General features: G+C 63.6%; 2 protein-coding genes across 7 annotated transcripts in view; one reads left to right on the forward strand and one right to left on the reverse strand.

Moving 5' to 3' along the window:
- Positions 1 to 10,847, forward strand: part of SMG6 (SMG6 nonsense mediated mRNA decay factor) — a 105,697-nt gene extending 94,850 nt beyond the window's left edge. For 3 of the 5 annotated variants that reach the window (XM_085557384.1, XM_021551030.3, XM_021551031.3), the window contains exons 16-19: positions 3,414 to 3,567; positions 6,753 to 6,964; positions 7,216 to 7,297; positions 8,787 to 10,847. In XM_085557384.1, coding sequence (XP_085413510.1) covers positions 3,414 to 3,567; positions 6,753 to 6,964; positions 7,216 to 7,297; positions 8,787 to 8,917 — 579 coding nt within the window. In that variant the 3' untranslated portion in view covers positions 8,918 to 10,847. Of the gene's footprint in view, positions 1 to 3,413; positions 3,568 to 6,752; positions 6,965 to 7,215; positions 7,653 to 8,786 lie in introns of those variants that run through there. The other 2 variants (XM_085557385.1, XM_085557386.1) reach the window with 1 other exon arrangement.
- Positions 10,848 to 11,134: 287 nt separating this feature from the next.
- On the reverse strand, positions 11,135 to 16,919 carry HIC1 (HIC ZBTB transcriptional repressor 1). Of its 2 annotated transcripts, XM_085557387.1 has the most exons (3): positions 16,778 to 16,919; positions 15,274 to 15,424; positions 12,485 to 14,582 (listed from the first exon to the last, which is right to left on the reverse strand). In XM_085557387.1, exons 2-3 carry the CDS (start codon positions 15,323 to 15,325, stop codon positions 12,637 to 12,639), a joined length of 1,998 nt encoding a protein of 665 aa, XP_085413513.1. In that variant the 5' UTR covers positions 15,326 to 15,424; positions 16,778 to 16,919; the 3' UTR covers positions 12,485 to 12,636. The 2 variants fall into 2 exon arrangements, with proteins under 2 accessions (XP_021406704.1, XP_085413513.1); XM_021551029.4 differs by lacking the exon at positions 16,778 to 16,919 and having other exon boundaries at positions 11,135 to 14,582; positions 15,274 to 15,555.
- Between the last annotated feature and the right edge of the window lie 183 nt (positions 16,920 to 17,102).

Raw genomic sequence — 17,102 nt, forward strand, 5'->3', positions numbered from 1 at the left:
TGATCTCAGTGCTGCCACCAGCTGGGGCAGCCGGGGGAGCCACCTCCGGCTCCGGCCCAGCTCCTGGGAGAAGCCCCCTGGCCGGAGCAGCGGGATGGGGAGGGGGCTGCGGGTGGGAGCAGCGCTGACCCCGCAGCGTTCGGGTGCAGGAGGTGAACGGGGCGGAGCTGGCAGCCCAGGAGAGGGCAAGGAGCCCCTGGTCTCAGAGGTCCCCTGCTGCATCCAGCACTGTGGGGTCACCCTGCCACTGAGTTGAGCCAAGCCGAGCCTATTTGTTTAACCAAATAAACCAAAGCTGAAATCCGGCTGTCCCAAAACACTTGGGCCAGGGCGAGGCTGTACCTCTGCTGTTCTGTCCACCCTGCGCTCGCCAGGGTGGTTTCCAAACCCCACCTCCCAGCGGGACACACAGGCCGCTATCTCCCTCTCCTCGTTTTGGGGACACTGAGGCACAGTGGGACAAGCAGCTCGCTTCAGGCAGCCTTAAAAGCACCGAAGCTGAGTCCCAAACTTGGACATCCCGATCCACACCCGCATGCCCCCCTTCCTCCCCACGGGACCGTGCCCCACTGACCGGCAGAAGGGTTAAGCAGAACTGGCCTCCCCGGTTCTGCCGCACATGGGCTCCCTTTCATCTCTGGCGTGGGGCCAGCCAGCGTCCGCATGAATCACAGGCCACTCCTCTCTCCCCCAAACCCCTTGGCCGGAGGCTTCTGCAGCCTTTTACTCACACAAACAAAAATAAATCTCGCTGCCGGCCTCTGAACTCTGCAAAGGCGAGTTTCCCTCTGGCTCCCCGAGCGGCCCGGAGCTGTGCGCGGGGACTTGGCACGCTCCCCGCCGACCTCGCTCTTTCACTCCCGGCGCATCCTGTGTCCTTCTCTCACCGGGCGGCCCGGCAGCGGAATGGGACGTGACGGCCGGCACAGGCCTTGCTGCCGGCTGCCAGCAATGGGCCGGGTACGGCCCGCCGGGGCAAACGCCACAACCAGGGTACTGCCCTCCCTGCCAGGGCTGCCAGGGCAAACACCACACATCAGGGTACTGCCCTCCTCACCAGGGCAAACGCCACAACCAGGGTACTGCCCTCCTCACCAGGGCAAACACCACACACCAGCGTACTGCCCTCCTCACCAGGGCAAATGCCACACACCAGCGTACTGCCCTCCTCATCAGGGCAAACACCACAACCAGCGTACTGCCCTCCTCACCAGGGCAAACACCATAACCAGGGTACTGCCCTCCTCACCAGGGCAAACACCACACACCAGCGTACTGCCCTCCTCACCAGGGCAAACGCCACGACCAGGGTACTGCCCTCCTCACCAGGGCAAACACCACACACCAGCGTACTGCCCTCCTCATCAGGGCAAACACCATAACCAGGGTACTGCCCTCCTCACCAGGGCAAACACCACACACCAGGGTACTGCCCTCCCTGCCAGGGCAAATGCCACACACCAGTATCCTGCCCTCCCCGCCGTCGCCCCCGTGCCCCCAGGGATAGGTGAGCATCCTGCTGATGCTGCTGAGGTCACCTGCATGGGCTGGGGTGAGTCGCAGGCTCAAGAGCTGTATTGGGGTGCAGCCTGGGGTCTCCTCCTGCCACCAGCTCTTGTTCACATAGAACTGTCACTGTTCAGTGGAAACTGCGTGGTTTCACCCCCACTTCCTGCAACTTTAGGGCCATTGACCTCTGTGGCAGCCCCACAAGGGATTTGCCACTCTCTGAGTCTCTGCATTGGTCGCTGGGTCCCTTCTCTATCTCCCCAAGGCAGGTGGAGCAGGCTCCAGTGTCTCCCAGGGACAAGCAGCTCCTCCCACACTCCAAAACCCTGTGGAGACACCCCACTGCTGTTCTTGTGGTGAGGGGGCAGCAGCAGCTCCGTGCTGGGGTTGGTTCCAGGTTGTCCCTGACTGTAGCTCTTCCTGTGCCACCAGTGAGTGTCAAGGCAGAACAGAAGCAGGACTGGCATCTAGCACGTGAGGGTACAAAGCTGCAGCCTGGGGACACTGGTGCAGATGGGCAAGGCATGTCCTCCCACTGGCATGCAGCAGACAGGACCTGGCATGATCCCTGCTCTGCCTGCCACCCCTAAGGGTTTGTGGGAGCCACATCCCCAGGACCAGCACTGCCAGAAGGAGGGTGGGAGGCACGTGGTGAGGTTCTGGTTGCTGCCTTGCCTGGAGACACTTGTGGGAGGTGGCAGCATCAAACCGCCTTGATTTAAAGCCAGATGACAACACTTGGAAATTAATTAAAAACCACTTCTTTCCATGGCCACTGCTGGCCTATGCAGCTCGTTGTTCCAGTGCGCCTCCAAGGGTTTGGCATGGCTGAGGGAGGGTTGGGATCCTCACTGTGGGCAGGGGGAGCTCCCCATACCGTTGGGCAGGACAGGGTTGGTGGTCACCACGTGTGCCCAGGGCACATCTGGTGGGTCCGAGCCTGGTCTCAGAAGGGTTTGCATGGTGGATGTGTTCCACAGCAGCTCTGCTGTGCTCCATGGGTGACCAGTTCCTATTAGAGGCAACAAACATCAGCAAGTCCAGGGAAGCTATTTTTAAGCAGAGGAAGCACTAGAATAGCAGCCTGAGTTTTTTAAGCCTGTGGCTTACTAAAGAGCCCAAGTCCTTCGAGAGCCTCGAAAGTCATACGTGAGCTCTGGGGTCCCATTTTGGCAGCTGACTTTGGCCAGAGGTCCAGGTGCAGCACAGAGGGCAGCCAGCAAGCCCCAGCAGACCCTCCCCCTGTGAGTGTGAGCACCTCTGGTCTCTGTGGGTGTGAAGGGCTCGACCAAGGACAGTGCTGTGAGTTTTCAGGGCTGGAACCCACCTGGTTTCCCAGCTGGATGGAGTCAGAAAAGGCAAGGCATGTGCAGGAGGTGGTAGGACAGTGGAGATACTCAGCCAAGGATCCCTACCCCACAGACCTCTGGCTGCCTGCTTGGTGTCCCTGTGTTAGGAGGCTGTTGGCAAGACTTATGCATCCCAAATCGGTTTGTTTTGTCTCTTGTCACCTTGACCTGTTTCCATGTGAAGCCCCAGAACCCCTGTCCTCCCTCCCCCTTGGCACCAGTGCAGATGATCCTGGGAACTGCCAGTCCCACAAATAGAACAATTCCCAAAATACCTCAGTTTTCAAGGCTGGTCCCAGTTCTCCCAAAGCCTGGACAGGGCTGTTTTTCTGGGAGAATGTTTTCTTGGAGGCTTTTGCCATCCTGCTCACATGTGTACTGTGGTTCTGCAAGAGCTGATGTTTGGGGTGTGCAGGTGGGATGGATGCAGCTTCCTCCCAGTCCCCTTCCCATGGATCTGTACGTGCCAGCCAGGCTTATCTTCTGCTCTCAGGGTCCACGGGTCGTAGAGCTGACATCCTCCTTACTCACCATGTGTCCTTCCTTCTCCTCCAGGCCGTGCTGAAAGACCAGAGCCAAATGAGGCAGATGGAGCTGGAGATCAGACCTGTCTTTCTGGTCCCGGACACCAATGGTTTCATCGACCACCTCAGCAGTTTGGTCACACTGCTGGACTGCAGGAAGTTCATCCTGGTGGTGCCCCTGATAGGTGAGTAGGGCCAGTGCTGTGGTGGGAGCTTCCCCTCTCCCCTGGTGTGGTCTGTCCCTCCAGTCTGGCTCCCTCTCTCCATGCCCCACGTGCCCTCAGTGCCTGTGTGGTCTGGAGCTGGTCAGCTTGTGCCGTGGGACTAGACTTCATCCTGCCCTGTCTCATCCCAGTCGTTGTTGGCATTCCTTCAGCCTCTGTCACCCTGCTCCCTCCCTGCCAGCTTTCTGCCCACAGCCCTCAGCAAACTTCTCCCGGTGCTTCATTTGGGGGTGCCAGGGACTGGAAGAAAGCAGATGGGTGTTAAACGGGATTTGGAGGGAATTTCAAAGGGAGCAAGGAGGAGGAATTGTTAAACAACCAGAGCAGATAGCTTATCCCAGCTGAGCTGGGGCTTAGGCAGGCTGAGCAAATGGCCGGCCTGTGTCCCAGCGTCTCGTAGCTGCTCAAGCCCAGCCCTTCTTTTTATCCTTATAAAGCTCTCAGTAAAACAGCAAGCTGGTTCCCGTTATTGGTAAACACTCACCCTGGCAGATAACGGCTGTGCTGCTGGGTGGTCTCCCGGGGTGGCGGCAGCGCTTGGTTCCGTGCCTTTGCTCTGGCTCTTTGATCCTCTCCGGGCTGGAGGTGCTGCTCCACTGCAGCGCCTGGCACAGCCCCGTGCCAGCCTGGCACTCGCAGGATCCCCAAGCACAGCAGGAGAGGCTGGGGCAGGAGTGGGGCTGAGCTTTGCAGAGCCCACATCCCATCCACAGCCCCAGGAGGCCGGGGACCAGCTGGGTTCTGTGGGTGTCCAGGCAGTGAAATGGCACAGGTGCACCCCATGCTGCCCTCTGAGCCATTCTGGGGGTTCCTTTTCAACTCCTGGTGCCCAGCAGACAGCTCTGCCTGTCCCAGAGCCGACATCCAGCTGCTGCCCTTCCCCTCAGGCTGAGCGGCCCAGCTGAGGAGGGATTCCTGGGGCTGGGGATGGCACCCCTAGGTGGGGAGAGCAGGGTTGGATGCCTGCCCAGCTCAGCACAGGAGCTGCCAAGTTGCTCTGTGGCTTGGCATTGCAGATGCTGAGGGAAGGCAGTCAGCAGCACCAGCAGAGCCTGGGAAGCCCTGGGGGCTATGGGGCATGTTAACACCTGGGAGAGCTGGGACCTGCCCTGGAGCCATGGCTTTGCCTCCTGGTGCACTCCAGTGGTTGCTGGGAGGCTTCTCCATCAAACCCCAGGCAGGAGCAGCAGGAGAGCTGAAAACTCTGGTTCTCCCTCTGTCCAAGATACTGCTGCCCTCAACCTGCACAAGCAGCCTGGCCTGCTCTGCCACAGGCACAGCTGAGCACATTTAGTGCCCTCCTGTCCTGCTGCCTCATCATACAGGGACAGAGTAACTCATGTCCCACTGCTGCCACAAGCCCCCCAGAAGCCCCCCAAAGCCAGCAACTCCCTGTCCATGCACTTGTTGGTCACATTCCCCCTCATCCCCCAGGATAGCTGTCAGTATGAGCAGGAGGAAACCATCCCCTGGGCCTGTGGCTGCTGGGGACAGAGGCCGTGGGCAGAGTGGAGAGGGGCACAGTGCCCTTCCCCCGGCACTGCTCCCTGCTCTTCCCGGGGATGCAGCAAGGGGTTAAGCGCTTGGCTTCTCGTTGGGTTTGTTTCTCTTGCTCTTTAACCTGCTCCGTGCTCCTTGAGCCTGACCCCGCCATGGAGAAGCCAGGCCTGGTGCAGAAGCACAAACAAGCCTCCCCTTTGAAGCCTGTTTAGCTTGGAAGCAGGAAGGCGGATTTCGGGAGGGAATACCAGCTTTTCCTGTTTGATGTTCCGTTCTTGCACGGCTCCCCCCACCCCGGGCCCAGCCGTGCATTGTGTGGAAATGGCAGCATCAGGTCGGTAGCAAGGAGAGTCTCCAGCCAGGGAAGAGCAAAGCAGCTCCACGCAGATTTAATTGGAATACCCAGACAGTGAGTGCCAGTCTCACCATGGAACAGAGCGATCACGCAGGCTCCCCGGGCAGTGATTCACAGCACTGGGGAGAGGCCTCAGACCCCGAGCTCTCTCCCCGAACCCCCCAAGGAATGCATAGTTCCCACTTGAACTCAGGACTTGGCTCCAAGCTCGGAAACAATCTTCAGAAATGAAGCCATGGCTCAAACACACACACACACACACACACACACACACACACACACAGAGCGCGCGGAGGCTCCCTCGCACACACGTGCACACCAGCTCCGTGCACACCCAGCCCCACGCACCAGCACAGCCAGGGGACGCTTGTTTGCACATCTGGATGCGCATTTGTGTGCCCAGCCCTGCTGCCAGCTGTGAGGCCGGGCATACAAGGGTGTGTCCAGATGTGCTCTGGAGCGTTGTCGCTCGTGCACGCAGAGCAGCTTTTCCATCAGCCCCAGCACCCAAGGGTTGGTCCCTCCTGGAGCTCTGGGGTCCCTCAGGCTCGTCAGGATGGAGCAGCTGGAGTTCCCAACCACTTGGCAGCAGTACAAGAGGTTCCAGTCAAGGTGAACAGGCTGGGAATCCACCTGGATTCCAAGCTCGTCTCGAGGCAGGACAGATGCGCAAAGCCAGATGGGTGAGGTGTTGAAAGGAGCGTGTTCCCTGCCAGGAGCACGGGGTGGTGGCTTCAAGTGGGAAAACAGGCCTGGGATTTGTGTGGGAAATAGTGCCAGGGTGGGAACTGCCTGCTTCCTGTTCCCATGTGCAGCCCTGCAGTGAGACGGTGCAGAGGCAGGCAGTGCCACACGGGCAGGAGGCACAGTGCCACGGGCCATCGCTGTGCTCGGAGACAGAGGAGCAGGATGCAGGAGTTCAGGGTTTCCTGACAGCCCCGGGCACGGACGTGCTGTTGGCATGATCCAGCAGCGTGGGCTGGGGGGCACAGTGATGCTCCCCAGTGTTTGGCAGGGCAGAGCCAGGTGCCCTCAGCAGTTACACTGCAGGGGTGAGGTGCCTGTGCTCTCGGGGCCGAGCCAGGTGACCCACGGAGGTGGAAGGCAGCAAAGCTTTTCCAGACCTGCAGCCAAGTCCAGGAGCACAGGGACACTGCAGCAGCTGAACCCAGATTTCCTGAGCCAGCTCCCAGTGCCCCGGCCCTGAGGCCTTGGCAACTTGCGTGCTCCAGCAGCAGGTCACGGGAGCACCTTGTCCCATAGTAACTGTACCTCCTCTTCCTGTTTGAAGTGATAAACGAGCTGGATGGCCTGGCCAAGGGCCCAGAGATGGAGCACCGGGCTGCAGGCTATGCCCGCCAAGTGCAGGAGAGAGCCAGGAAGTCCATCGAGTTCCTGGAGGAGCGATTCGAGAGCCGGGACAACTGTTTGAGGGCTCTGACCAGCCGAGGCAATGAGCTGGAGTCCATCTCCTTCCGCAGTGAAGACACCACTGGCCAGCAGGTAAGGGGCATTGGGAGCTCTTTGCCACCACCTCCTCAGGGAAAACCAGGGATCCTGAGATCCGTGAGCTCTGGGAGGAGGTGGCTCTGTGTCCCCACTTCGCAGGTGGCTGAGCAGGCCCTTGTGCCTCAGCTTGTGGCAGCCCTGCTCTCACTGAGCTGTGTTGGGGTGTCTCGAGGCGGTGCAGCAGTCAGGGTGGTGAGGGTGCAAAGTTTTCCTTGCCAAGGGTAACTTTGCCCATTCTTTTCCAGGGAAACAATGATGACCTGATTCTGTCCTGCTGCCTCCACTATTGCAATGACAAGGCCAAGGATTTCATGCCCTCCAACAAAGGTGGGACATCCTCACATCCTCTTTGTCACAGACTCCTCCCGTTTCTCTTTCATGGCCTTTGGATCTGTTCCCTCCTGCATTTTGCCTCTTTCAACACCAAGGTGCCACCTCCTGCCTCCGGTCAGTCCCAGGCTGTGGCCCTCCCACCTTATTGCCAAATGTCACCTCATGGCACCTTGGGGATGCCCCGGCCTGTGACAAACCCACCATAAACATCCACAGATCCTTTTTTGTGGTGACAAAGGGCCAGAAAATGCCTCCTCCCCATGACCCCTGATGCTTTCTGTCCAGCAGTCTTTTTCCTCTGGATTCCTGGTTGGCATCAGCCATGTGTGCTGGGACCAGACAGCCTCCAGGCTGTTGCCAGGGCGGCAGGGATGGGAATCACATCAGCAGCTGCCCAAGAAATCAACCCGCATTTGTCAGCACGAATTCTTAGCAGCTTAACTTGTCAGATCCACAGAGAAACCGTCACCAAATGTTTATGTGCAAATGATGCTGAATTTTGAAATCATGTGGATTACGGGGAATGGGGCCTGACAAGCTGACAGCCTCTGGTTTGTAACAAGGAGGCGCGTCACCAGCGCGGGGCAGAGGATGTTTATTGTTACACATTTCTTAAAGTGTCCGCACAAAACCTCCCGGTCCCACTTGAGGCGGCTCTCAATCCTTGGCCTGCCTTGCCACTGAGCCCCCAGTTCCCTTCCTTCAGCACAGGCCAGCCGGGCTCGCCCGCCGTCCCCAGTCCCAACACCGTGACCATAGCCCGCGTTCCTGGCCACCCTCCCCTTCCCCTCGTCCTGCTGCTCCCTGCGCAGCCAATCTGGGCCCATGTTGGGCTCCCATAAACTCTGTTTTTTCCATTCCCGTCCTGGCTCGGAGGCACTGTGTTTCCTGTGCTCATAGGAACAGTACTCTGGTCACAGGACCCAGCTGCTTACACATACCCCATATGCTTCCCCTGCCTCGCACACACGTAAGCGTGGCTCCCACATCCCAGCCCGGCGCGTTGCGTGCGGGGCAGCTCATCCATCTGGGGGCAAGATCCCTTCGCTTTTCTCAGGCATCAACTCTCAGTGTCTGTCTGAGCCCCAGCCAGAAACGCCTCAGTGTCAGTGGCGACTCCAAAAAAGCTCCGCAAAAAATAAGGGGTGGCTTTAGATCTTATAATGAGATCAACAGAATAATAGCACCAGCTTCCTGCTGGAGCCAGGGTCGCAGGCTGTCTTCCTGGTCTGGGTCAGGCAGGGACCTGCTCTTCCCAGCCTGTGGCCAGTCCGCCGCCCCTGTGGGCAGCGGGCAGCGATCACAAATCGTCCCTGGTGAGCACCGAGAGGGCAGCAGATGGCCTTGGGGATGCAGGGCTGTGTCCGAGGCCCACCAGGAAGCTCGGCGAGGAGCAGGGAGGGTCGGGGAGCACAGCATGGGATGGGTGGAAGGCCCAGGGCGGGCCTGAGCTTCACTGCGCTCCGCGTGTGTCTCGTTGCAGACGATCCCATCCGTTTGCTCAGGGAAGTGGTTTTGCTGACGGACGACCGGAACCTGCGAGTCAAAGCGCTGACCCGCAACGTGCCGGTGCGGGACATCCCCACCTTCCTCAAGTGGGCTCAGGAGGGCTGAGGAGGCCGAGCGGGGCCCAGGGCCCCTGAGCGAGTCACGCAGCCCCTGACGGTGGGAGCCCGGCTCCAGCGCCGCCGCCGCCGCCAGCCCACCACGAACAATAAACGCCACGTCTTCAACCCACCCCAGAATGGCCGTGCTGCCAAGGGCCCCCCGAGGGCAGACCAGCTGGGAAGGTCATTGCTGTGGATGGTTCACGTGGAGGCTGGGCCGTTGAGGGTCCCGCCGGCCTTTGGGCAGTGCCAGCGCGGGGCTGGAGAGCCCTGCTGGCGAGGGAAGCTTTGGGTGAGCCCTGTGCTGGATCACCAGCCTTTCGCTTGGTTTGCTTGGGTGCAGAGAGCTCGAGTCACGCCTCGGTGGCTCTTTGGGTTTGTAGGCTGCGTAGGGCAGAGATCGGGGACACGCCGGCACAGACTTTGGGATTGTTTAGTCCAGCCTGTACCCCTTGGAGAGGCCATGGATTTCAAGGGCAGGTTTCCCCCTGCCCCAGCCTATTTGTTCTGCATGGCCAGACAGCCCCAGGTCCCCCTGCCCTTCCCCACTGTGTGCTGCCCCATGCAGGAGTGCTGCTTGCAGAGGGGTTTGTCCTCTCCGTGGTGCAGGGTTTGCTTGTTGAGTTTCATTTTTTTGGTGTAGGTTAGTTTTCAGGTGTGTGCCCTGCCTGCTTTGCTGGGGGAGGCTTTGAACACCCCCACAGCTGCTTTGTCCTGACCCCCTGCCCACCCCAGCCATTGCTTGCCCCTTCCCTTCTCCCCCAAACCCCTTTGTCCTACCCTGCTACCTTAAACCATGCTTTTGACCTGAGACTCAGTGTGAGGCAAACAAAATTCTCCAAGGACTCCAGGACCAGCTGTCCCGTGGGTACTGTGTGTCCTCACGTTGCCACAGGCTCCTCTTCATGTGGCATCTGGCTCCTGCCTATGGCTGCAGAGTCAGAGAGAACCACAGAAATGCTCAGCCCCACTATTTGCCTAGCTGAGAGGGTCCATGGATGGAGCCATTGCCTCGTTCCCTGGGTCATTTTTGCACTTGGATTTGGGGTTGGGGTGCTGCTAAGCCTTCCACACCCCACGTTGTCCCATCACCAAGTGTCCCATCACCAAGTGTCCCGTCCCCAGTGACACACCCGATACAGAAGCTAAGAGGGAGCATTAACCCCTGAACCAGAGCCCCTGGAGCTCTGTCAAGTCCCAGTCCCATGAGCCGAGGGTGGGAGCAGCCCCAAGGCCACCCTGGTCCCCGCCGGGGCGCCGCAGCCGTGGGAGGGACATGTCAGAGGTGGTGGAGGAAGCAGCAGGACAGAGCCCAGCGTTTTCCTTTCCTGTGTGGGTGGCTCGGAGCCGGAGTCTGCATCAGGAAGCCCAGTTCCCCCCGTGCCAGCTGCCAGCCCCACGGGCAGTGCCAGTGCAGGGTCAGAGCCTCGGCAGCACGATGGACGCGCGGGTTGTGCTGGGTGACCTGTGCCAGAGCAGTGCCCACCCGGGGCACCGGGCACAGGCTGTGCCGCAGGGCTCAGCCCGGCCCACAGAGACTTTGGGGTGCCACACGGAGCCATCGGGCACAGCACCCACACCCCGATTCCTTGCCCACAGCCGTGCTGGCTGCCAGCTTTGCAGAGACTTTGCCTTCTCCTCCACGCCGGGTGTGTTTCAGTGTTTGTTTTCTTACGGTGCTGCCCCAGTGCTGCTTTCTGAGGCCCTTTCTGAGGTACCACCAGCCTGGAGGGCCCTGCAGCTTTGCCAGATGTGTCACAGGCTCGGCCATGGGACAGTTTTGGTGCCACCAGACCAGGTGGCACAACGGCGAGCAGAGCTTGAGCGCCTGGGGCCATCCCTGCCAGGCTGCTCGGAGCCCTTGTCTTGGGCAGCGCCCGCGTTCGGGATGTTAAGTTGGTTTTCATAATTTTTAGTATTAAACATGTGTCAGTGCAGCGTGGTGTGTCATTTGTTGTCAGCCCATGAGTTGCTGCTGAGGTTGGGTTGGGGGGACACCAGGGAGGGACAGCAGTGGGACACATTGTAAGGATGACAACAGCTCTGTCCCACCTGCATCTGGTGCTGAGGGGGTCTTGGCTAACCAGATGCACAACAAAGCCCCTTGAGTCCCATCCCTGCAGCTCTGCACCCACAGGTGACCCCCGGGGTCACTCCCAGCCGTGCTCAGCTTCAGCCCTGCACCAGCCAGACCCCTCCCCAGAGAAGAACGCGAGGCCACGCGTGTTAATGTCACTTTATTGCTCATTCCGTTTCGACTATAGAAAAAAAAAGGGCGAGAAGCCCGTGTACAAATTGGACGTGATACAGGAGGGGCTGGGGCCCCGCTGGGCGCTGCCAGCTGTGCTTTGGGTGCTGCCACCGCCGCCAGTCACCCCACGGCAGCTCCGGGGCACGCTGCCGGCCCTGGGGGACCGGGACAGCCCCGGGAGGCTCGGGGGGCAGCTGGGCAGGAGCGGCCAGCTCGGGCTAAGGCACAGTGGCTGCGAGGCCGGGGGCAGTCGCTGCTGGCGGCCACCCGGAGCCTCGTGTGCAAAGGAGAGGAGGGGGCTCAGGAGGGGGGAGAAGCTTCACATTAGCCCCAACGGAGGGGTCAGGGCACGGGCCGGGGGGGTCCAGGCTGGGGGGACTTGGCCCACACCGAGCAGAAGGTGGGAGAGGGGTGTGCTGGTGGCAGAAGGCGCCCGAGGGGGACTCGGCCCCAGGTTGCATGCACCCCCTGGGCTCTGCCCCACGGCCCCCTCCAGCAGCCCCTGCCCACCTCCCGTAGCTGACAAACCAGAGACCGCTTTGTCTTTGTCATGGACCCCCCGGCCCTGCCCGGCCGCGCTGGAGACGGGCGTCTTTGGCAAAAATAAAAAAATTAAAAAATAATCAAGGCGAGCGGCCGCCCGAGGGCGAATCCGCCGGGTCCCGGGGCTGGCCCGGGTGCCTCGGGCATCCCTGATGGCGAGGCAGGGCCCAGGGGCTCAGTCTGGGACAGGCCCTGCCCCACCTCCCAAAAAACACGGGGAGCAGCCGGCTGAGCCCCTGCCTTCGGGACGGGAGGTCAGTGCTCGCTCCGGGGCGAGGAGCATCGCGATTCCCCGGCCTCCCCAGCACGGACGTGCCCGCCGCTCCCCCGTCCCGCGCCCGCCGCTCGCACCCCACCGTCCCCCTCCGTCAGTCCGTCCCCGAGCCCCGGGGGCTGCCCGGGCACACGCCCCGGCCCCGCTCGGCGCGGAGGCGTCGCTGCGGCCACGACGGACGAGAGCTACTCACGGCCCGCGGCGGTCGGGGGGCACAGTCCGGGTCCCGTCCGCCGCAGCCGAGCGCCCGCGGGTCCCGCCGTGGGGCTCCCGAGGGCGTCCCCTCGCCCGGGGCAGCCCTGAGGTAAGGAGCGGGCTCATGTCCTCCAAAGCCTCGGGGCGCAGCCCGGCCTCACAGCTTGTGCGTCGCTGCCGCCCGGTGCCGGGGTCCCGGCACCCCCACGGCAAGGGGCGGAGGTGCCGCGGGGTCAGTCCCTGATTGATCGGCTTCTCCCGGGCAAGCCGGGGCGCTGGTCGAGGGACGCGCCGTCCATCCATCCCGGAGCAGCTCTCATGGGACCTTCGCTACGAGCGAGTTCTCCGGGACCGTCGGCAGCGCCGGGGGACGAGCACCCGTCACCTCTCGCCCCCCCCCCAGCTCCACACGGGGCAGCGAGGGGAGCCCAGCGGCCCCCCCAGCCCCCCGGCCAGGCCGGTGCTAGGGGGGCGAGTATCGCTCTATGGTCCGGGCGGCCTCGGTGTGCAGGTGTGGAGCCTGCACCAGCACCTCGGCCGCCTTGTCCTGGCTCAGCCCCAGGTGCTCAGCCGTGAACTTAGCCAGGGGATAGAGGCTCTCCATGGCCTTGGGGTCGCTGAGGAAGTGCGAGGTGTGGGACAGCAGCTCGGCCGCCTTCTCCTGCTTGAGTCCCAGCTGGTCGGCCGTGAGCCGGGCCATGGCGTAGACGCTGTCGGGGAAGTCCAGCTTGGCTTTGCCGTCGGGGCCGGCCGCGTGCATCTTCATGTGGCTGATGAGGTTGCGCTGCTGGGCGAACTTCCCGCCGCACACCTGGCACTCGTAGGGCTTCTCGCCCGAGTGGATGCGCATGTGCTCGGTCAGGCGGTACTGCCGGGTGAAGCGCATCCCGCAGGCGTCGCAGGCGAAGGGCTTCAGGCCGAGGTGGCTGCGCATGTGGCGGGTCATGGTGCCGCGCTGCGTGAACTTCTTGCCGCAGATGGTGCAGGGGTAGGGGCGCGTCAGCCAGTGCGTCTTCTCGTGCTGCCGCAGCGTGGCCGGGTCCTTGTAGGACTTGTCGCAGGAGGAGCAGCGGTAAGGCCGCAAGATGTCACCCAGCCCGGGGCCACCTTTGTCCAGGAAGGGCACGGCCTGCTCGGCCGCCGCCTTGTGATAGAGCTCCTCTTCGTTGTGGGCCTCCACGTGGGCGTTCAGCTGCTCGGAGCTGGGGAAGCCCTTGCCACAGGGGATGCAGACGTACAGGTTGTCGCCCAGGCTCTCCGGCTCGTAGCCCAGGTGGTTGCAGTAGCGGTCCAGCGCGTCCCCGGGCGAGGGGCCCTCGCTGCTGCCCGTCTCCTCGCTGGTGCTGTTATCAGGCTCCAGGTCGTTGCTCTCCACGCTGGGGTAGCGGGGCTGCGGCGCCGCGGGCGGCGATTCGGCCTTCTCCTCCCGCTCCAGCTCCTTCTCCGCCTCCCCCTCGTCCAGGTAGGGGCCCAGGGGCTCGTGCTTCATCCAGCGGTACATCAGCTCCCGCCCGTCAGCGCGGGGCAGCGGGGGCTCGGCGCAGGGCGGCGTGCTGCGGAAGGGGTCGGGGGCGTGGGGGTGCCCCCCCGGCTCGCCGCCCGGCGGGGAGTCCTTGTAGGCAGCGGCGTGGCTGCCCAGGAGGCCGGCGCTGACCGGGGGGCTGTCGTGCCGTGGGGGCAGCGAGGGCTCTCGGGGCTCGCTGGGCAGCAGGCGGTCGGTGGGCAGGAGCTGGGCGGAGGGGCCGGTGGGGCTCTTCTTGGAGAGGTCGAGGCCGCAGGGCGGCGAGCAGTGGCGCTCGGGCGGGCACAGCCCGTGGGGGTGCAGCGGGGCGCCCTGGGCGGCCGAGGCGTACAGCTCCCCACACTGCGTGTTGAGCGGCGCCGCCGGCTCCACGGGCGGCAGGTCCACGGGCCGCGGTGTCCCCGAGTAGCAAGCCTGGATGACCGGCGTGGCGGCCCGCAGCCCGCGGCCCAGCTTGTAGGGCGCGTAACCCCCGCGCAGGTGGCAGTACTTGCCGCTGCGCTTCAGCTTCTTCTTGCAAAGGGCCACCAAGCCGGGGATCTGGAGGTAGCTGGCGGCAGCCAGCACAGCACCCAGGCTCTGCTCGCTGCCCGGCTCGCACTCGGCCAGGCGGCCGGTGTAGATGAAGTCGAGGATGAGGCGGAAGATGCCGGGGCTCACCATCTCATGGTCCAGGTTGAGCAGGTTGTCGTGGACCACCAGCGACTTGAGGTAGGCGCTGCTGGCGGCCAGGATGTTCTTGTGCGCACGGAAAAGCGCGTTCTGCACCACGATGATCACGTCGCACAGGAAGCCCTTGGTGCGCTGCGTGTTCAGCTGCAGCAGCAGCTGCCGCGAGTGGCTCGGCACCTCCATGGCGTCCAGCATCCCGCTCCGAGCCCGCCGCCCTGCAACACACCGGCCGCCCCGTCAGCGCCGTGCCCGGCCCCGCGTGCCCTCCGCAACGCGCGGGGGGCTCGACGTGCGCGCCCGGGGCTTCACCCACGCGTGGGGCGGGCGGCGCGGGAGGGGCGGGTCTCAGCCCCACGCACCGCTGCCTCCCGGCCGCTCTGCGCGGCCGCCCGGCCGGTGCCACCGCTTATATGGGGGCTTGTTTCTCGGCGGGCCGGGGGGGCGGGAGGGGGGCGAAAACCCCCGGAGGGTTTTGGAGAAAGTGACATCACCCGCCGCCGCCGCCAGTGCCGCGCCCCGGCCCCGCCAGCCGTGGGATCCCGCGACCCCGCGCCCACCTGCCGCGGGAGAGCAGCGGGGGACACCCCGACCCGGTGTCCACCACCCGCCCGCCGATCCCCGCCGCCGTCCCGCTCCCCGCCGCGCCTCCCCGCTTCTTATGCGCCCCGGTCCCGGGAGGCGGCCGGCCGGACCCCTCGGGCGCCCCCCGCCCCCGTTTCCTCTCCCCCCCTCGAGGTGAGCGGGGGGATGGTTGGGGGTGTGGGGGGCAGCGGGACCTCCCCTCCCCGCCTCCGTCCCGGTGCCGGTGCCCCCCCCCCCGCCCAGGTGCGTAAAACCAAGCGCCCGCGGAGCTGCTTTTTCGGCTGATTTCCCCCGTATTTCGGGGTGTTCCCCCCCTCCTTTTACCTGGGCGTCCGGTGGCCTCCGCCAGCCAGCTGAGGTCTCGGTGAACTCTCATGGCTCAGCCCCGGGGGGGCCGCCGCCGGTTGCTGCTCCCCTCCACCCTCCTCTTCCTCTGCTGCTTCTCTTCCTCCATACCCCGCGCTCCCGGCCGGTCCTACGGAACGGGAGGAGGAGGAAGAGGAGGAGGAGGTGGTTGTGGAAGAAGCAGCAGCGGTTCCTCGGGGTTCCCGACGCCGCCAGCTCGGAGGTGAAACCCGGGCTGCGAACTCCCCCTGACCCCGGCCTGAACTCCGAGCAGCGCCGCTGGCTGTTAAAGGGACGGCGGGAGGTTTTCCTCCTCCCATCCCCGGGCGGGGCACCGACAAGCCGGGCCCCCCCCTTTACACACCCCTCCCTCCCCATCCCGGTCTCCTCCTCCTCCTCCCAGCCCGGTTTTTCCCTCCTCCCGGTCATCTCCTGCCGCGCCCCGGCCGCCCCCTCGGGGGTCTCTATCCTTAGGATATCGCTCTTTGCCCCGGGCCAGCCCGGCTGGGGCCGGGAGCCCGAAGAGGGGGGACCCGGGGTGTCCCCGGGCAAAGGGCGAGGTGTCCCCCCCGTCGGTACCGCTCGTAGGGCGCCATCTAGCGGCGCCCGGTGCGCCGCACCCCGCCCGGTACCGGAGGCGGCTCCTCCCCGCGCAGGTGGGACCCGACGGGGCGGACGGTGCTGGGGAACGGGAAAGCAGCGGGGCTCCGCTTGCGGCCCCACCCGAGGGACGGGTGCTGACACGCAGAGCGGGGTGGCACCCATCGGTTGGGAAGGATGGTGTGGGTGGGTGGTCGTTCCGGGGTGCAGAGGGTGGAACATCGTGTCCGATGAGTGCAGGTGATGTTGGACAGGGTTCTGGGGAGCAGGGAGGGAAGGGAGACAGGCGTCATTTGCTGGTGAGGGGGGAGAGCAGAAAGCGGGAGGGGCGCGCAGCGCTGGCGCCCAGATGTGCGGTGGCGGTGGCTCGGGGTGGGCTGGGGGCTCGCGGTGGTTTGGGACGAGGAGGAGAAAGAGGAGGAGGAGGGGGAGGCAAAGCCACGTTTCTCCCGGCTTCATCCCTCCAGCCTGAAAAAGCTGCTGGGCTTGAGGTGCAGCATGGGGTACCCCCCTCGGCGCGGGGGGAGCCGCCTCTCGCTTCACACTTTCACTTCTCCTTTCTCACAGCCGCAGTCTCTTGCACAACCTCCTGGTACAGCAAAGCATCGTGATGGGCTTCCCCAGGCCGGCTGCTAGTCCTGGGGTGTCCCGCTGGCACCCCCTGACCTGAGCGGGGCACCCCGAGCTGTGCCATCCCTCCCGCTTGGGCTCTTGGGCTTTCAGCCCATGACCCTGGTCCCCCGGTGAATGGCAGTCAAGGTGGGGTCCCTGGTGCCTGGGACAGGGTTTGGCCAGCCCTAAATTTGGGACAAAAAGGGATGGGTGCGGGCAGGGAAGGTGCAAGCTTGTGGCAGCCGTTGCTCTCACAGCTCAGTACACTCACCTGGAGCTCATCCTCGGATTCCCTTCAGACTCAGCGTGTCCCGGCTCACTACGGAGACGTCACCCTGGGACCGGGACGGAGTGTCACTGCCCACGGGCTCATCCCAGGCACCGGCTCAGAAATTCCCCTCCCTGCTCCCCACGCTGGGCTCTTGCCCACAGGAAGCGCTGGGATCCTGGGAGCGGGACGTGGGCGACCCTCGTTCGAGCCGCGGTTTAATCCCAACTCCCCGGGCACTAATTTCTCCCCCCTCTCCCATTTTTTTTTTTTCTCCCCCCCTCTTCAATTAACGGCTGGAAGTGTTTCAGGTTCTGGCAGCGAGCTT

Source organism: Lonchura striata, chromosome 19, assembly GCF_050655825.1.
Source record: "Lonchura striata isolate lonStrDom1 chromosome 19, ASM5065582v1, whole genome shotgun sequence".
In the NCBI taxonomy this organism is placed as follows: Eukaryota; Metazoa; Chordata; class Aves; order Passeriformes; family Estrildidae; genus Lonchura; species Lonchura striata.

Excerpts from the sequence above, each read along its gene's own strand:
- HIC1 (XM_021551029.4), bottom strand. The coding sequence starts at position 15,325 with ATGAGAGTTCACCGAGACCTCAGCTGGCTGGCGGAGGCCACCGGACGC. Across the intron at positions 14,583-15,273 it reads GGAGGCCACCGGACGCCCAG|GGCGGCGGGCTCGGAGCGGG; the intron begins GTAAAAGGAGGG and ends GGTGTGTTGCAG.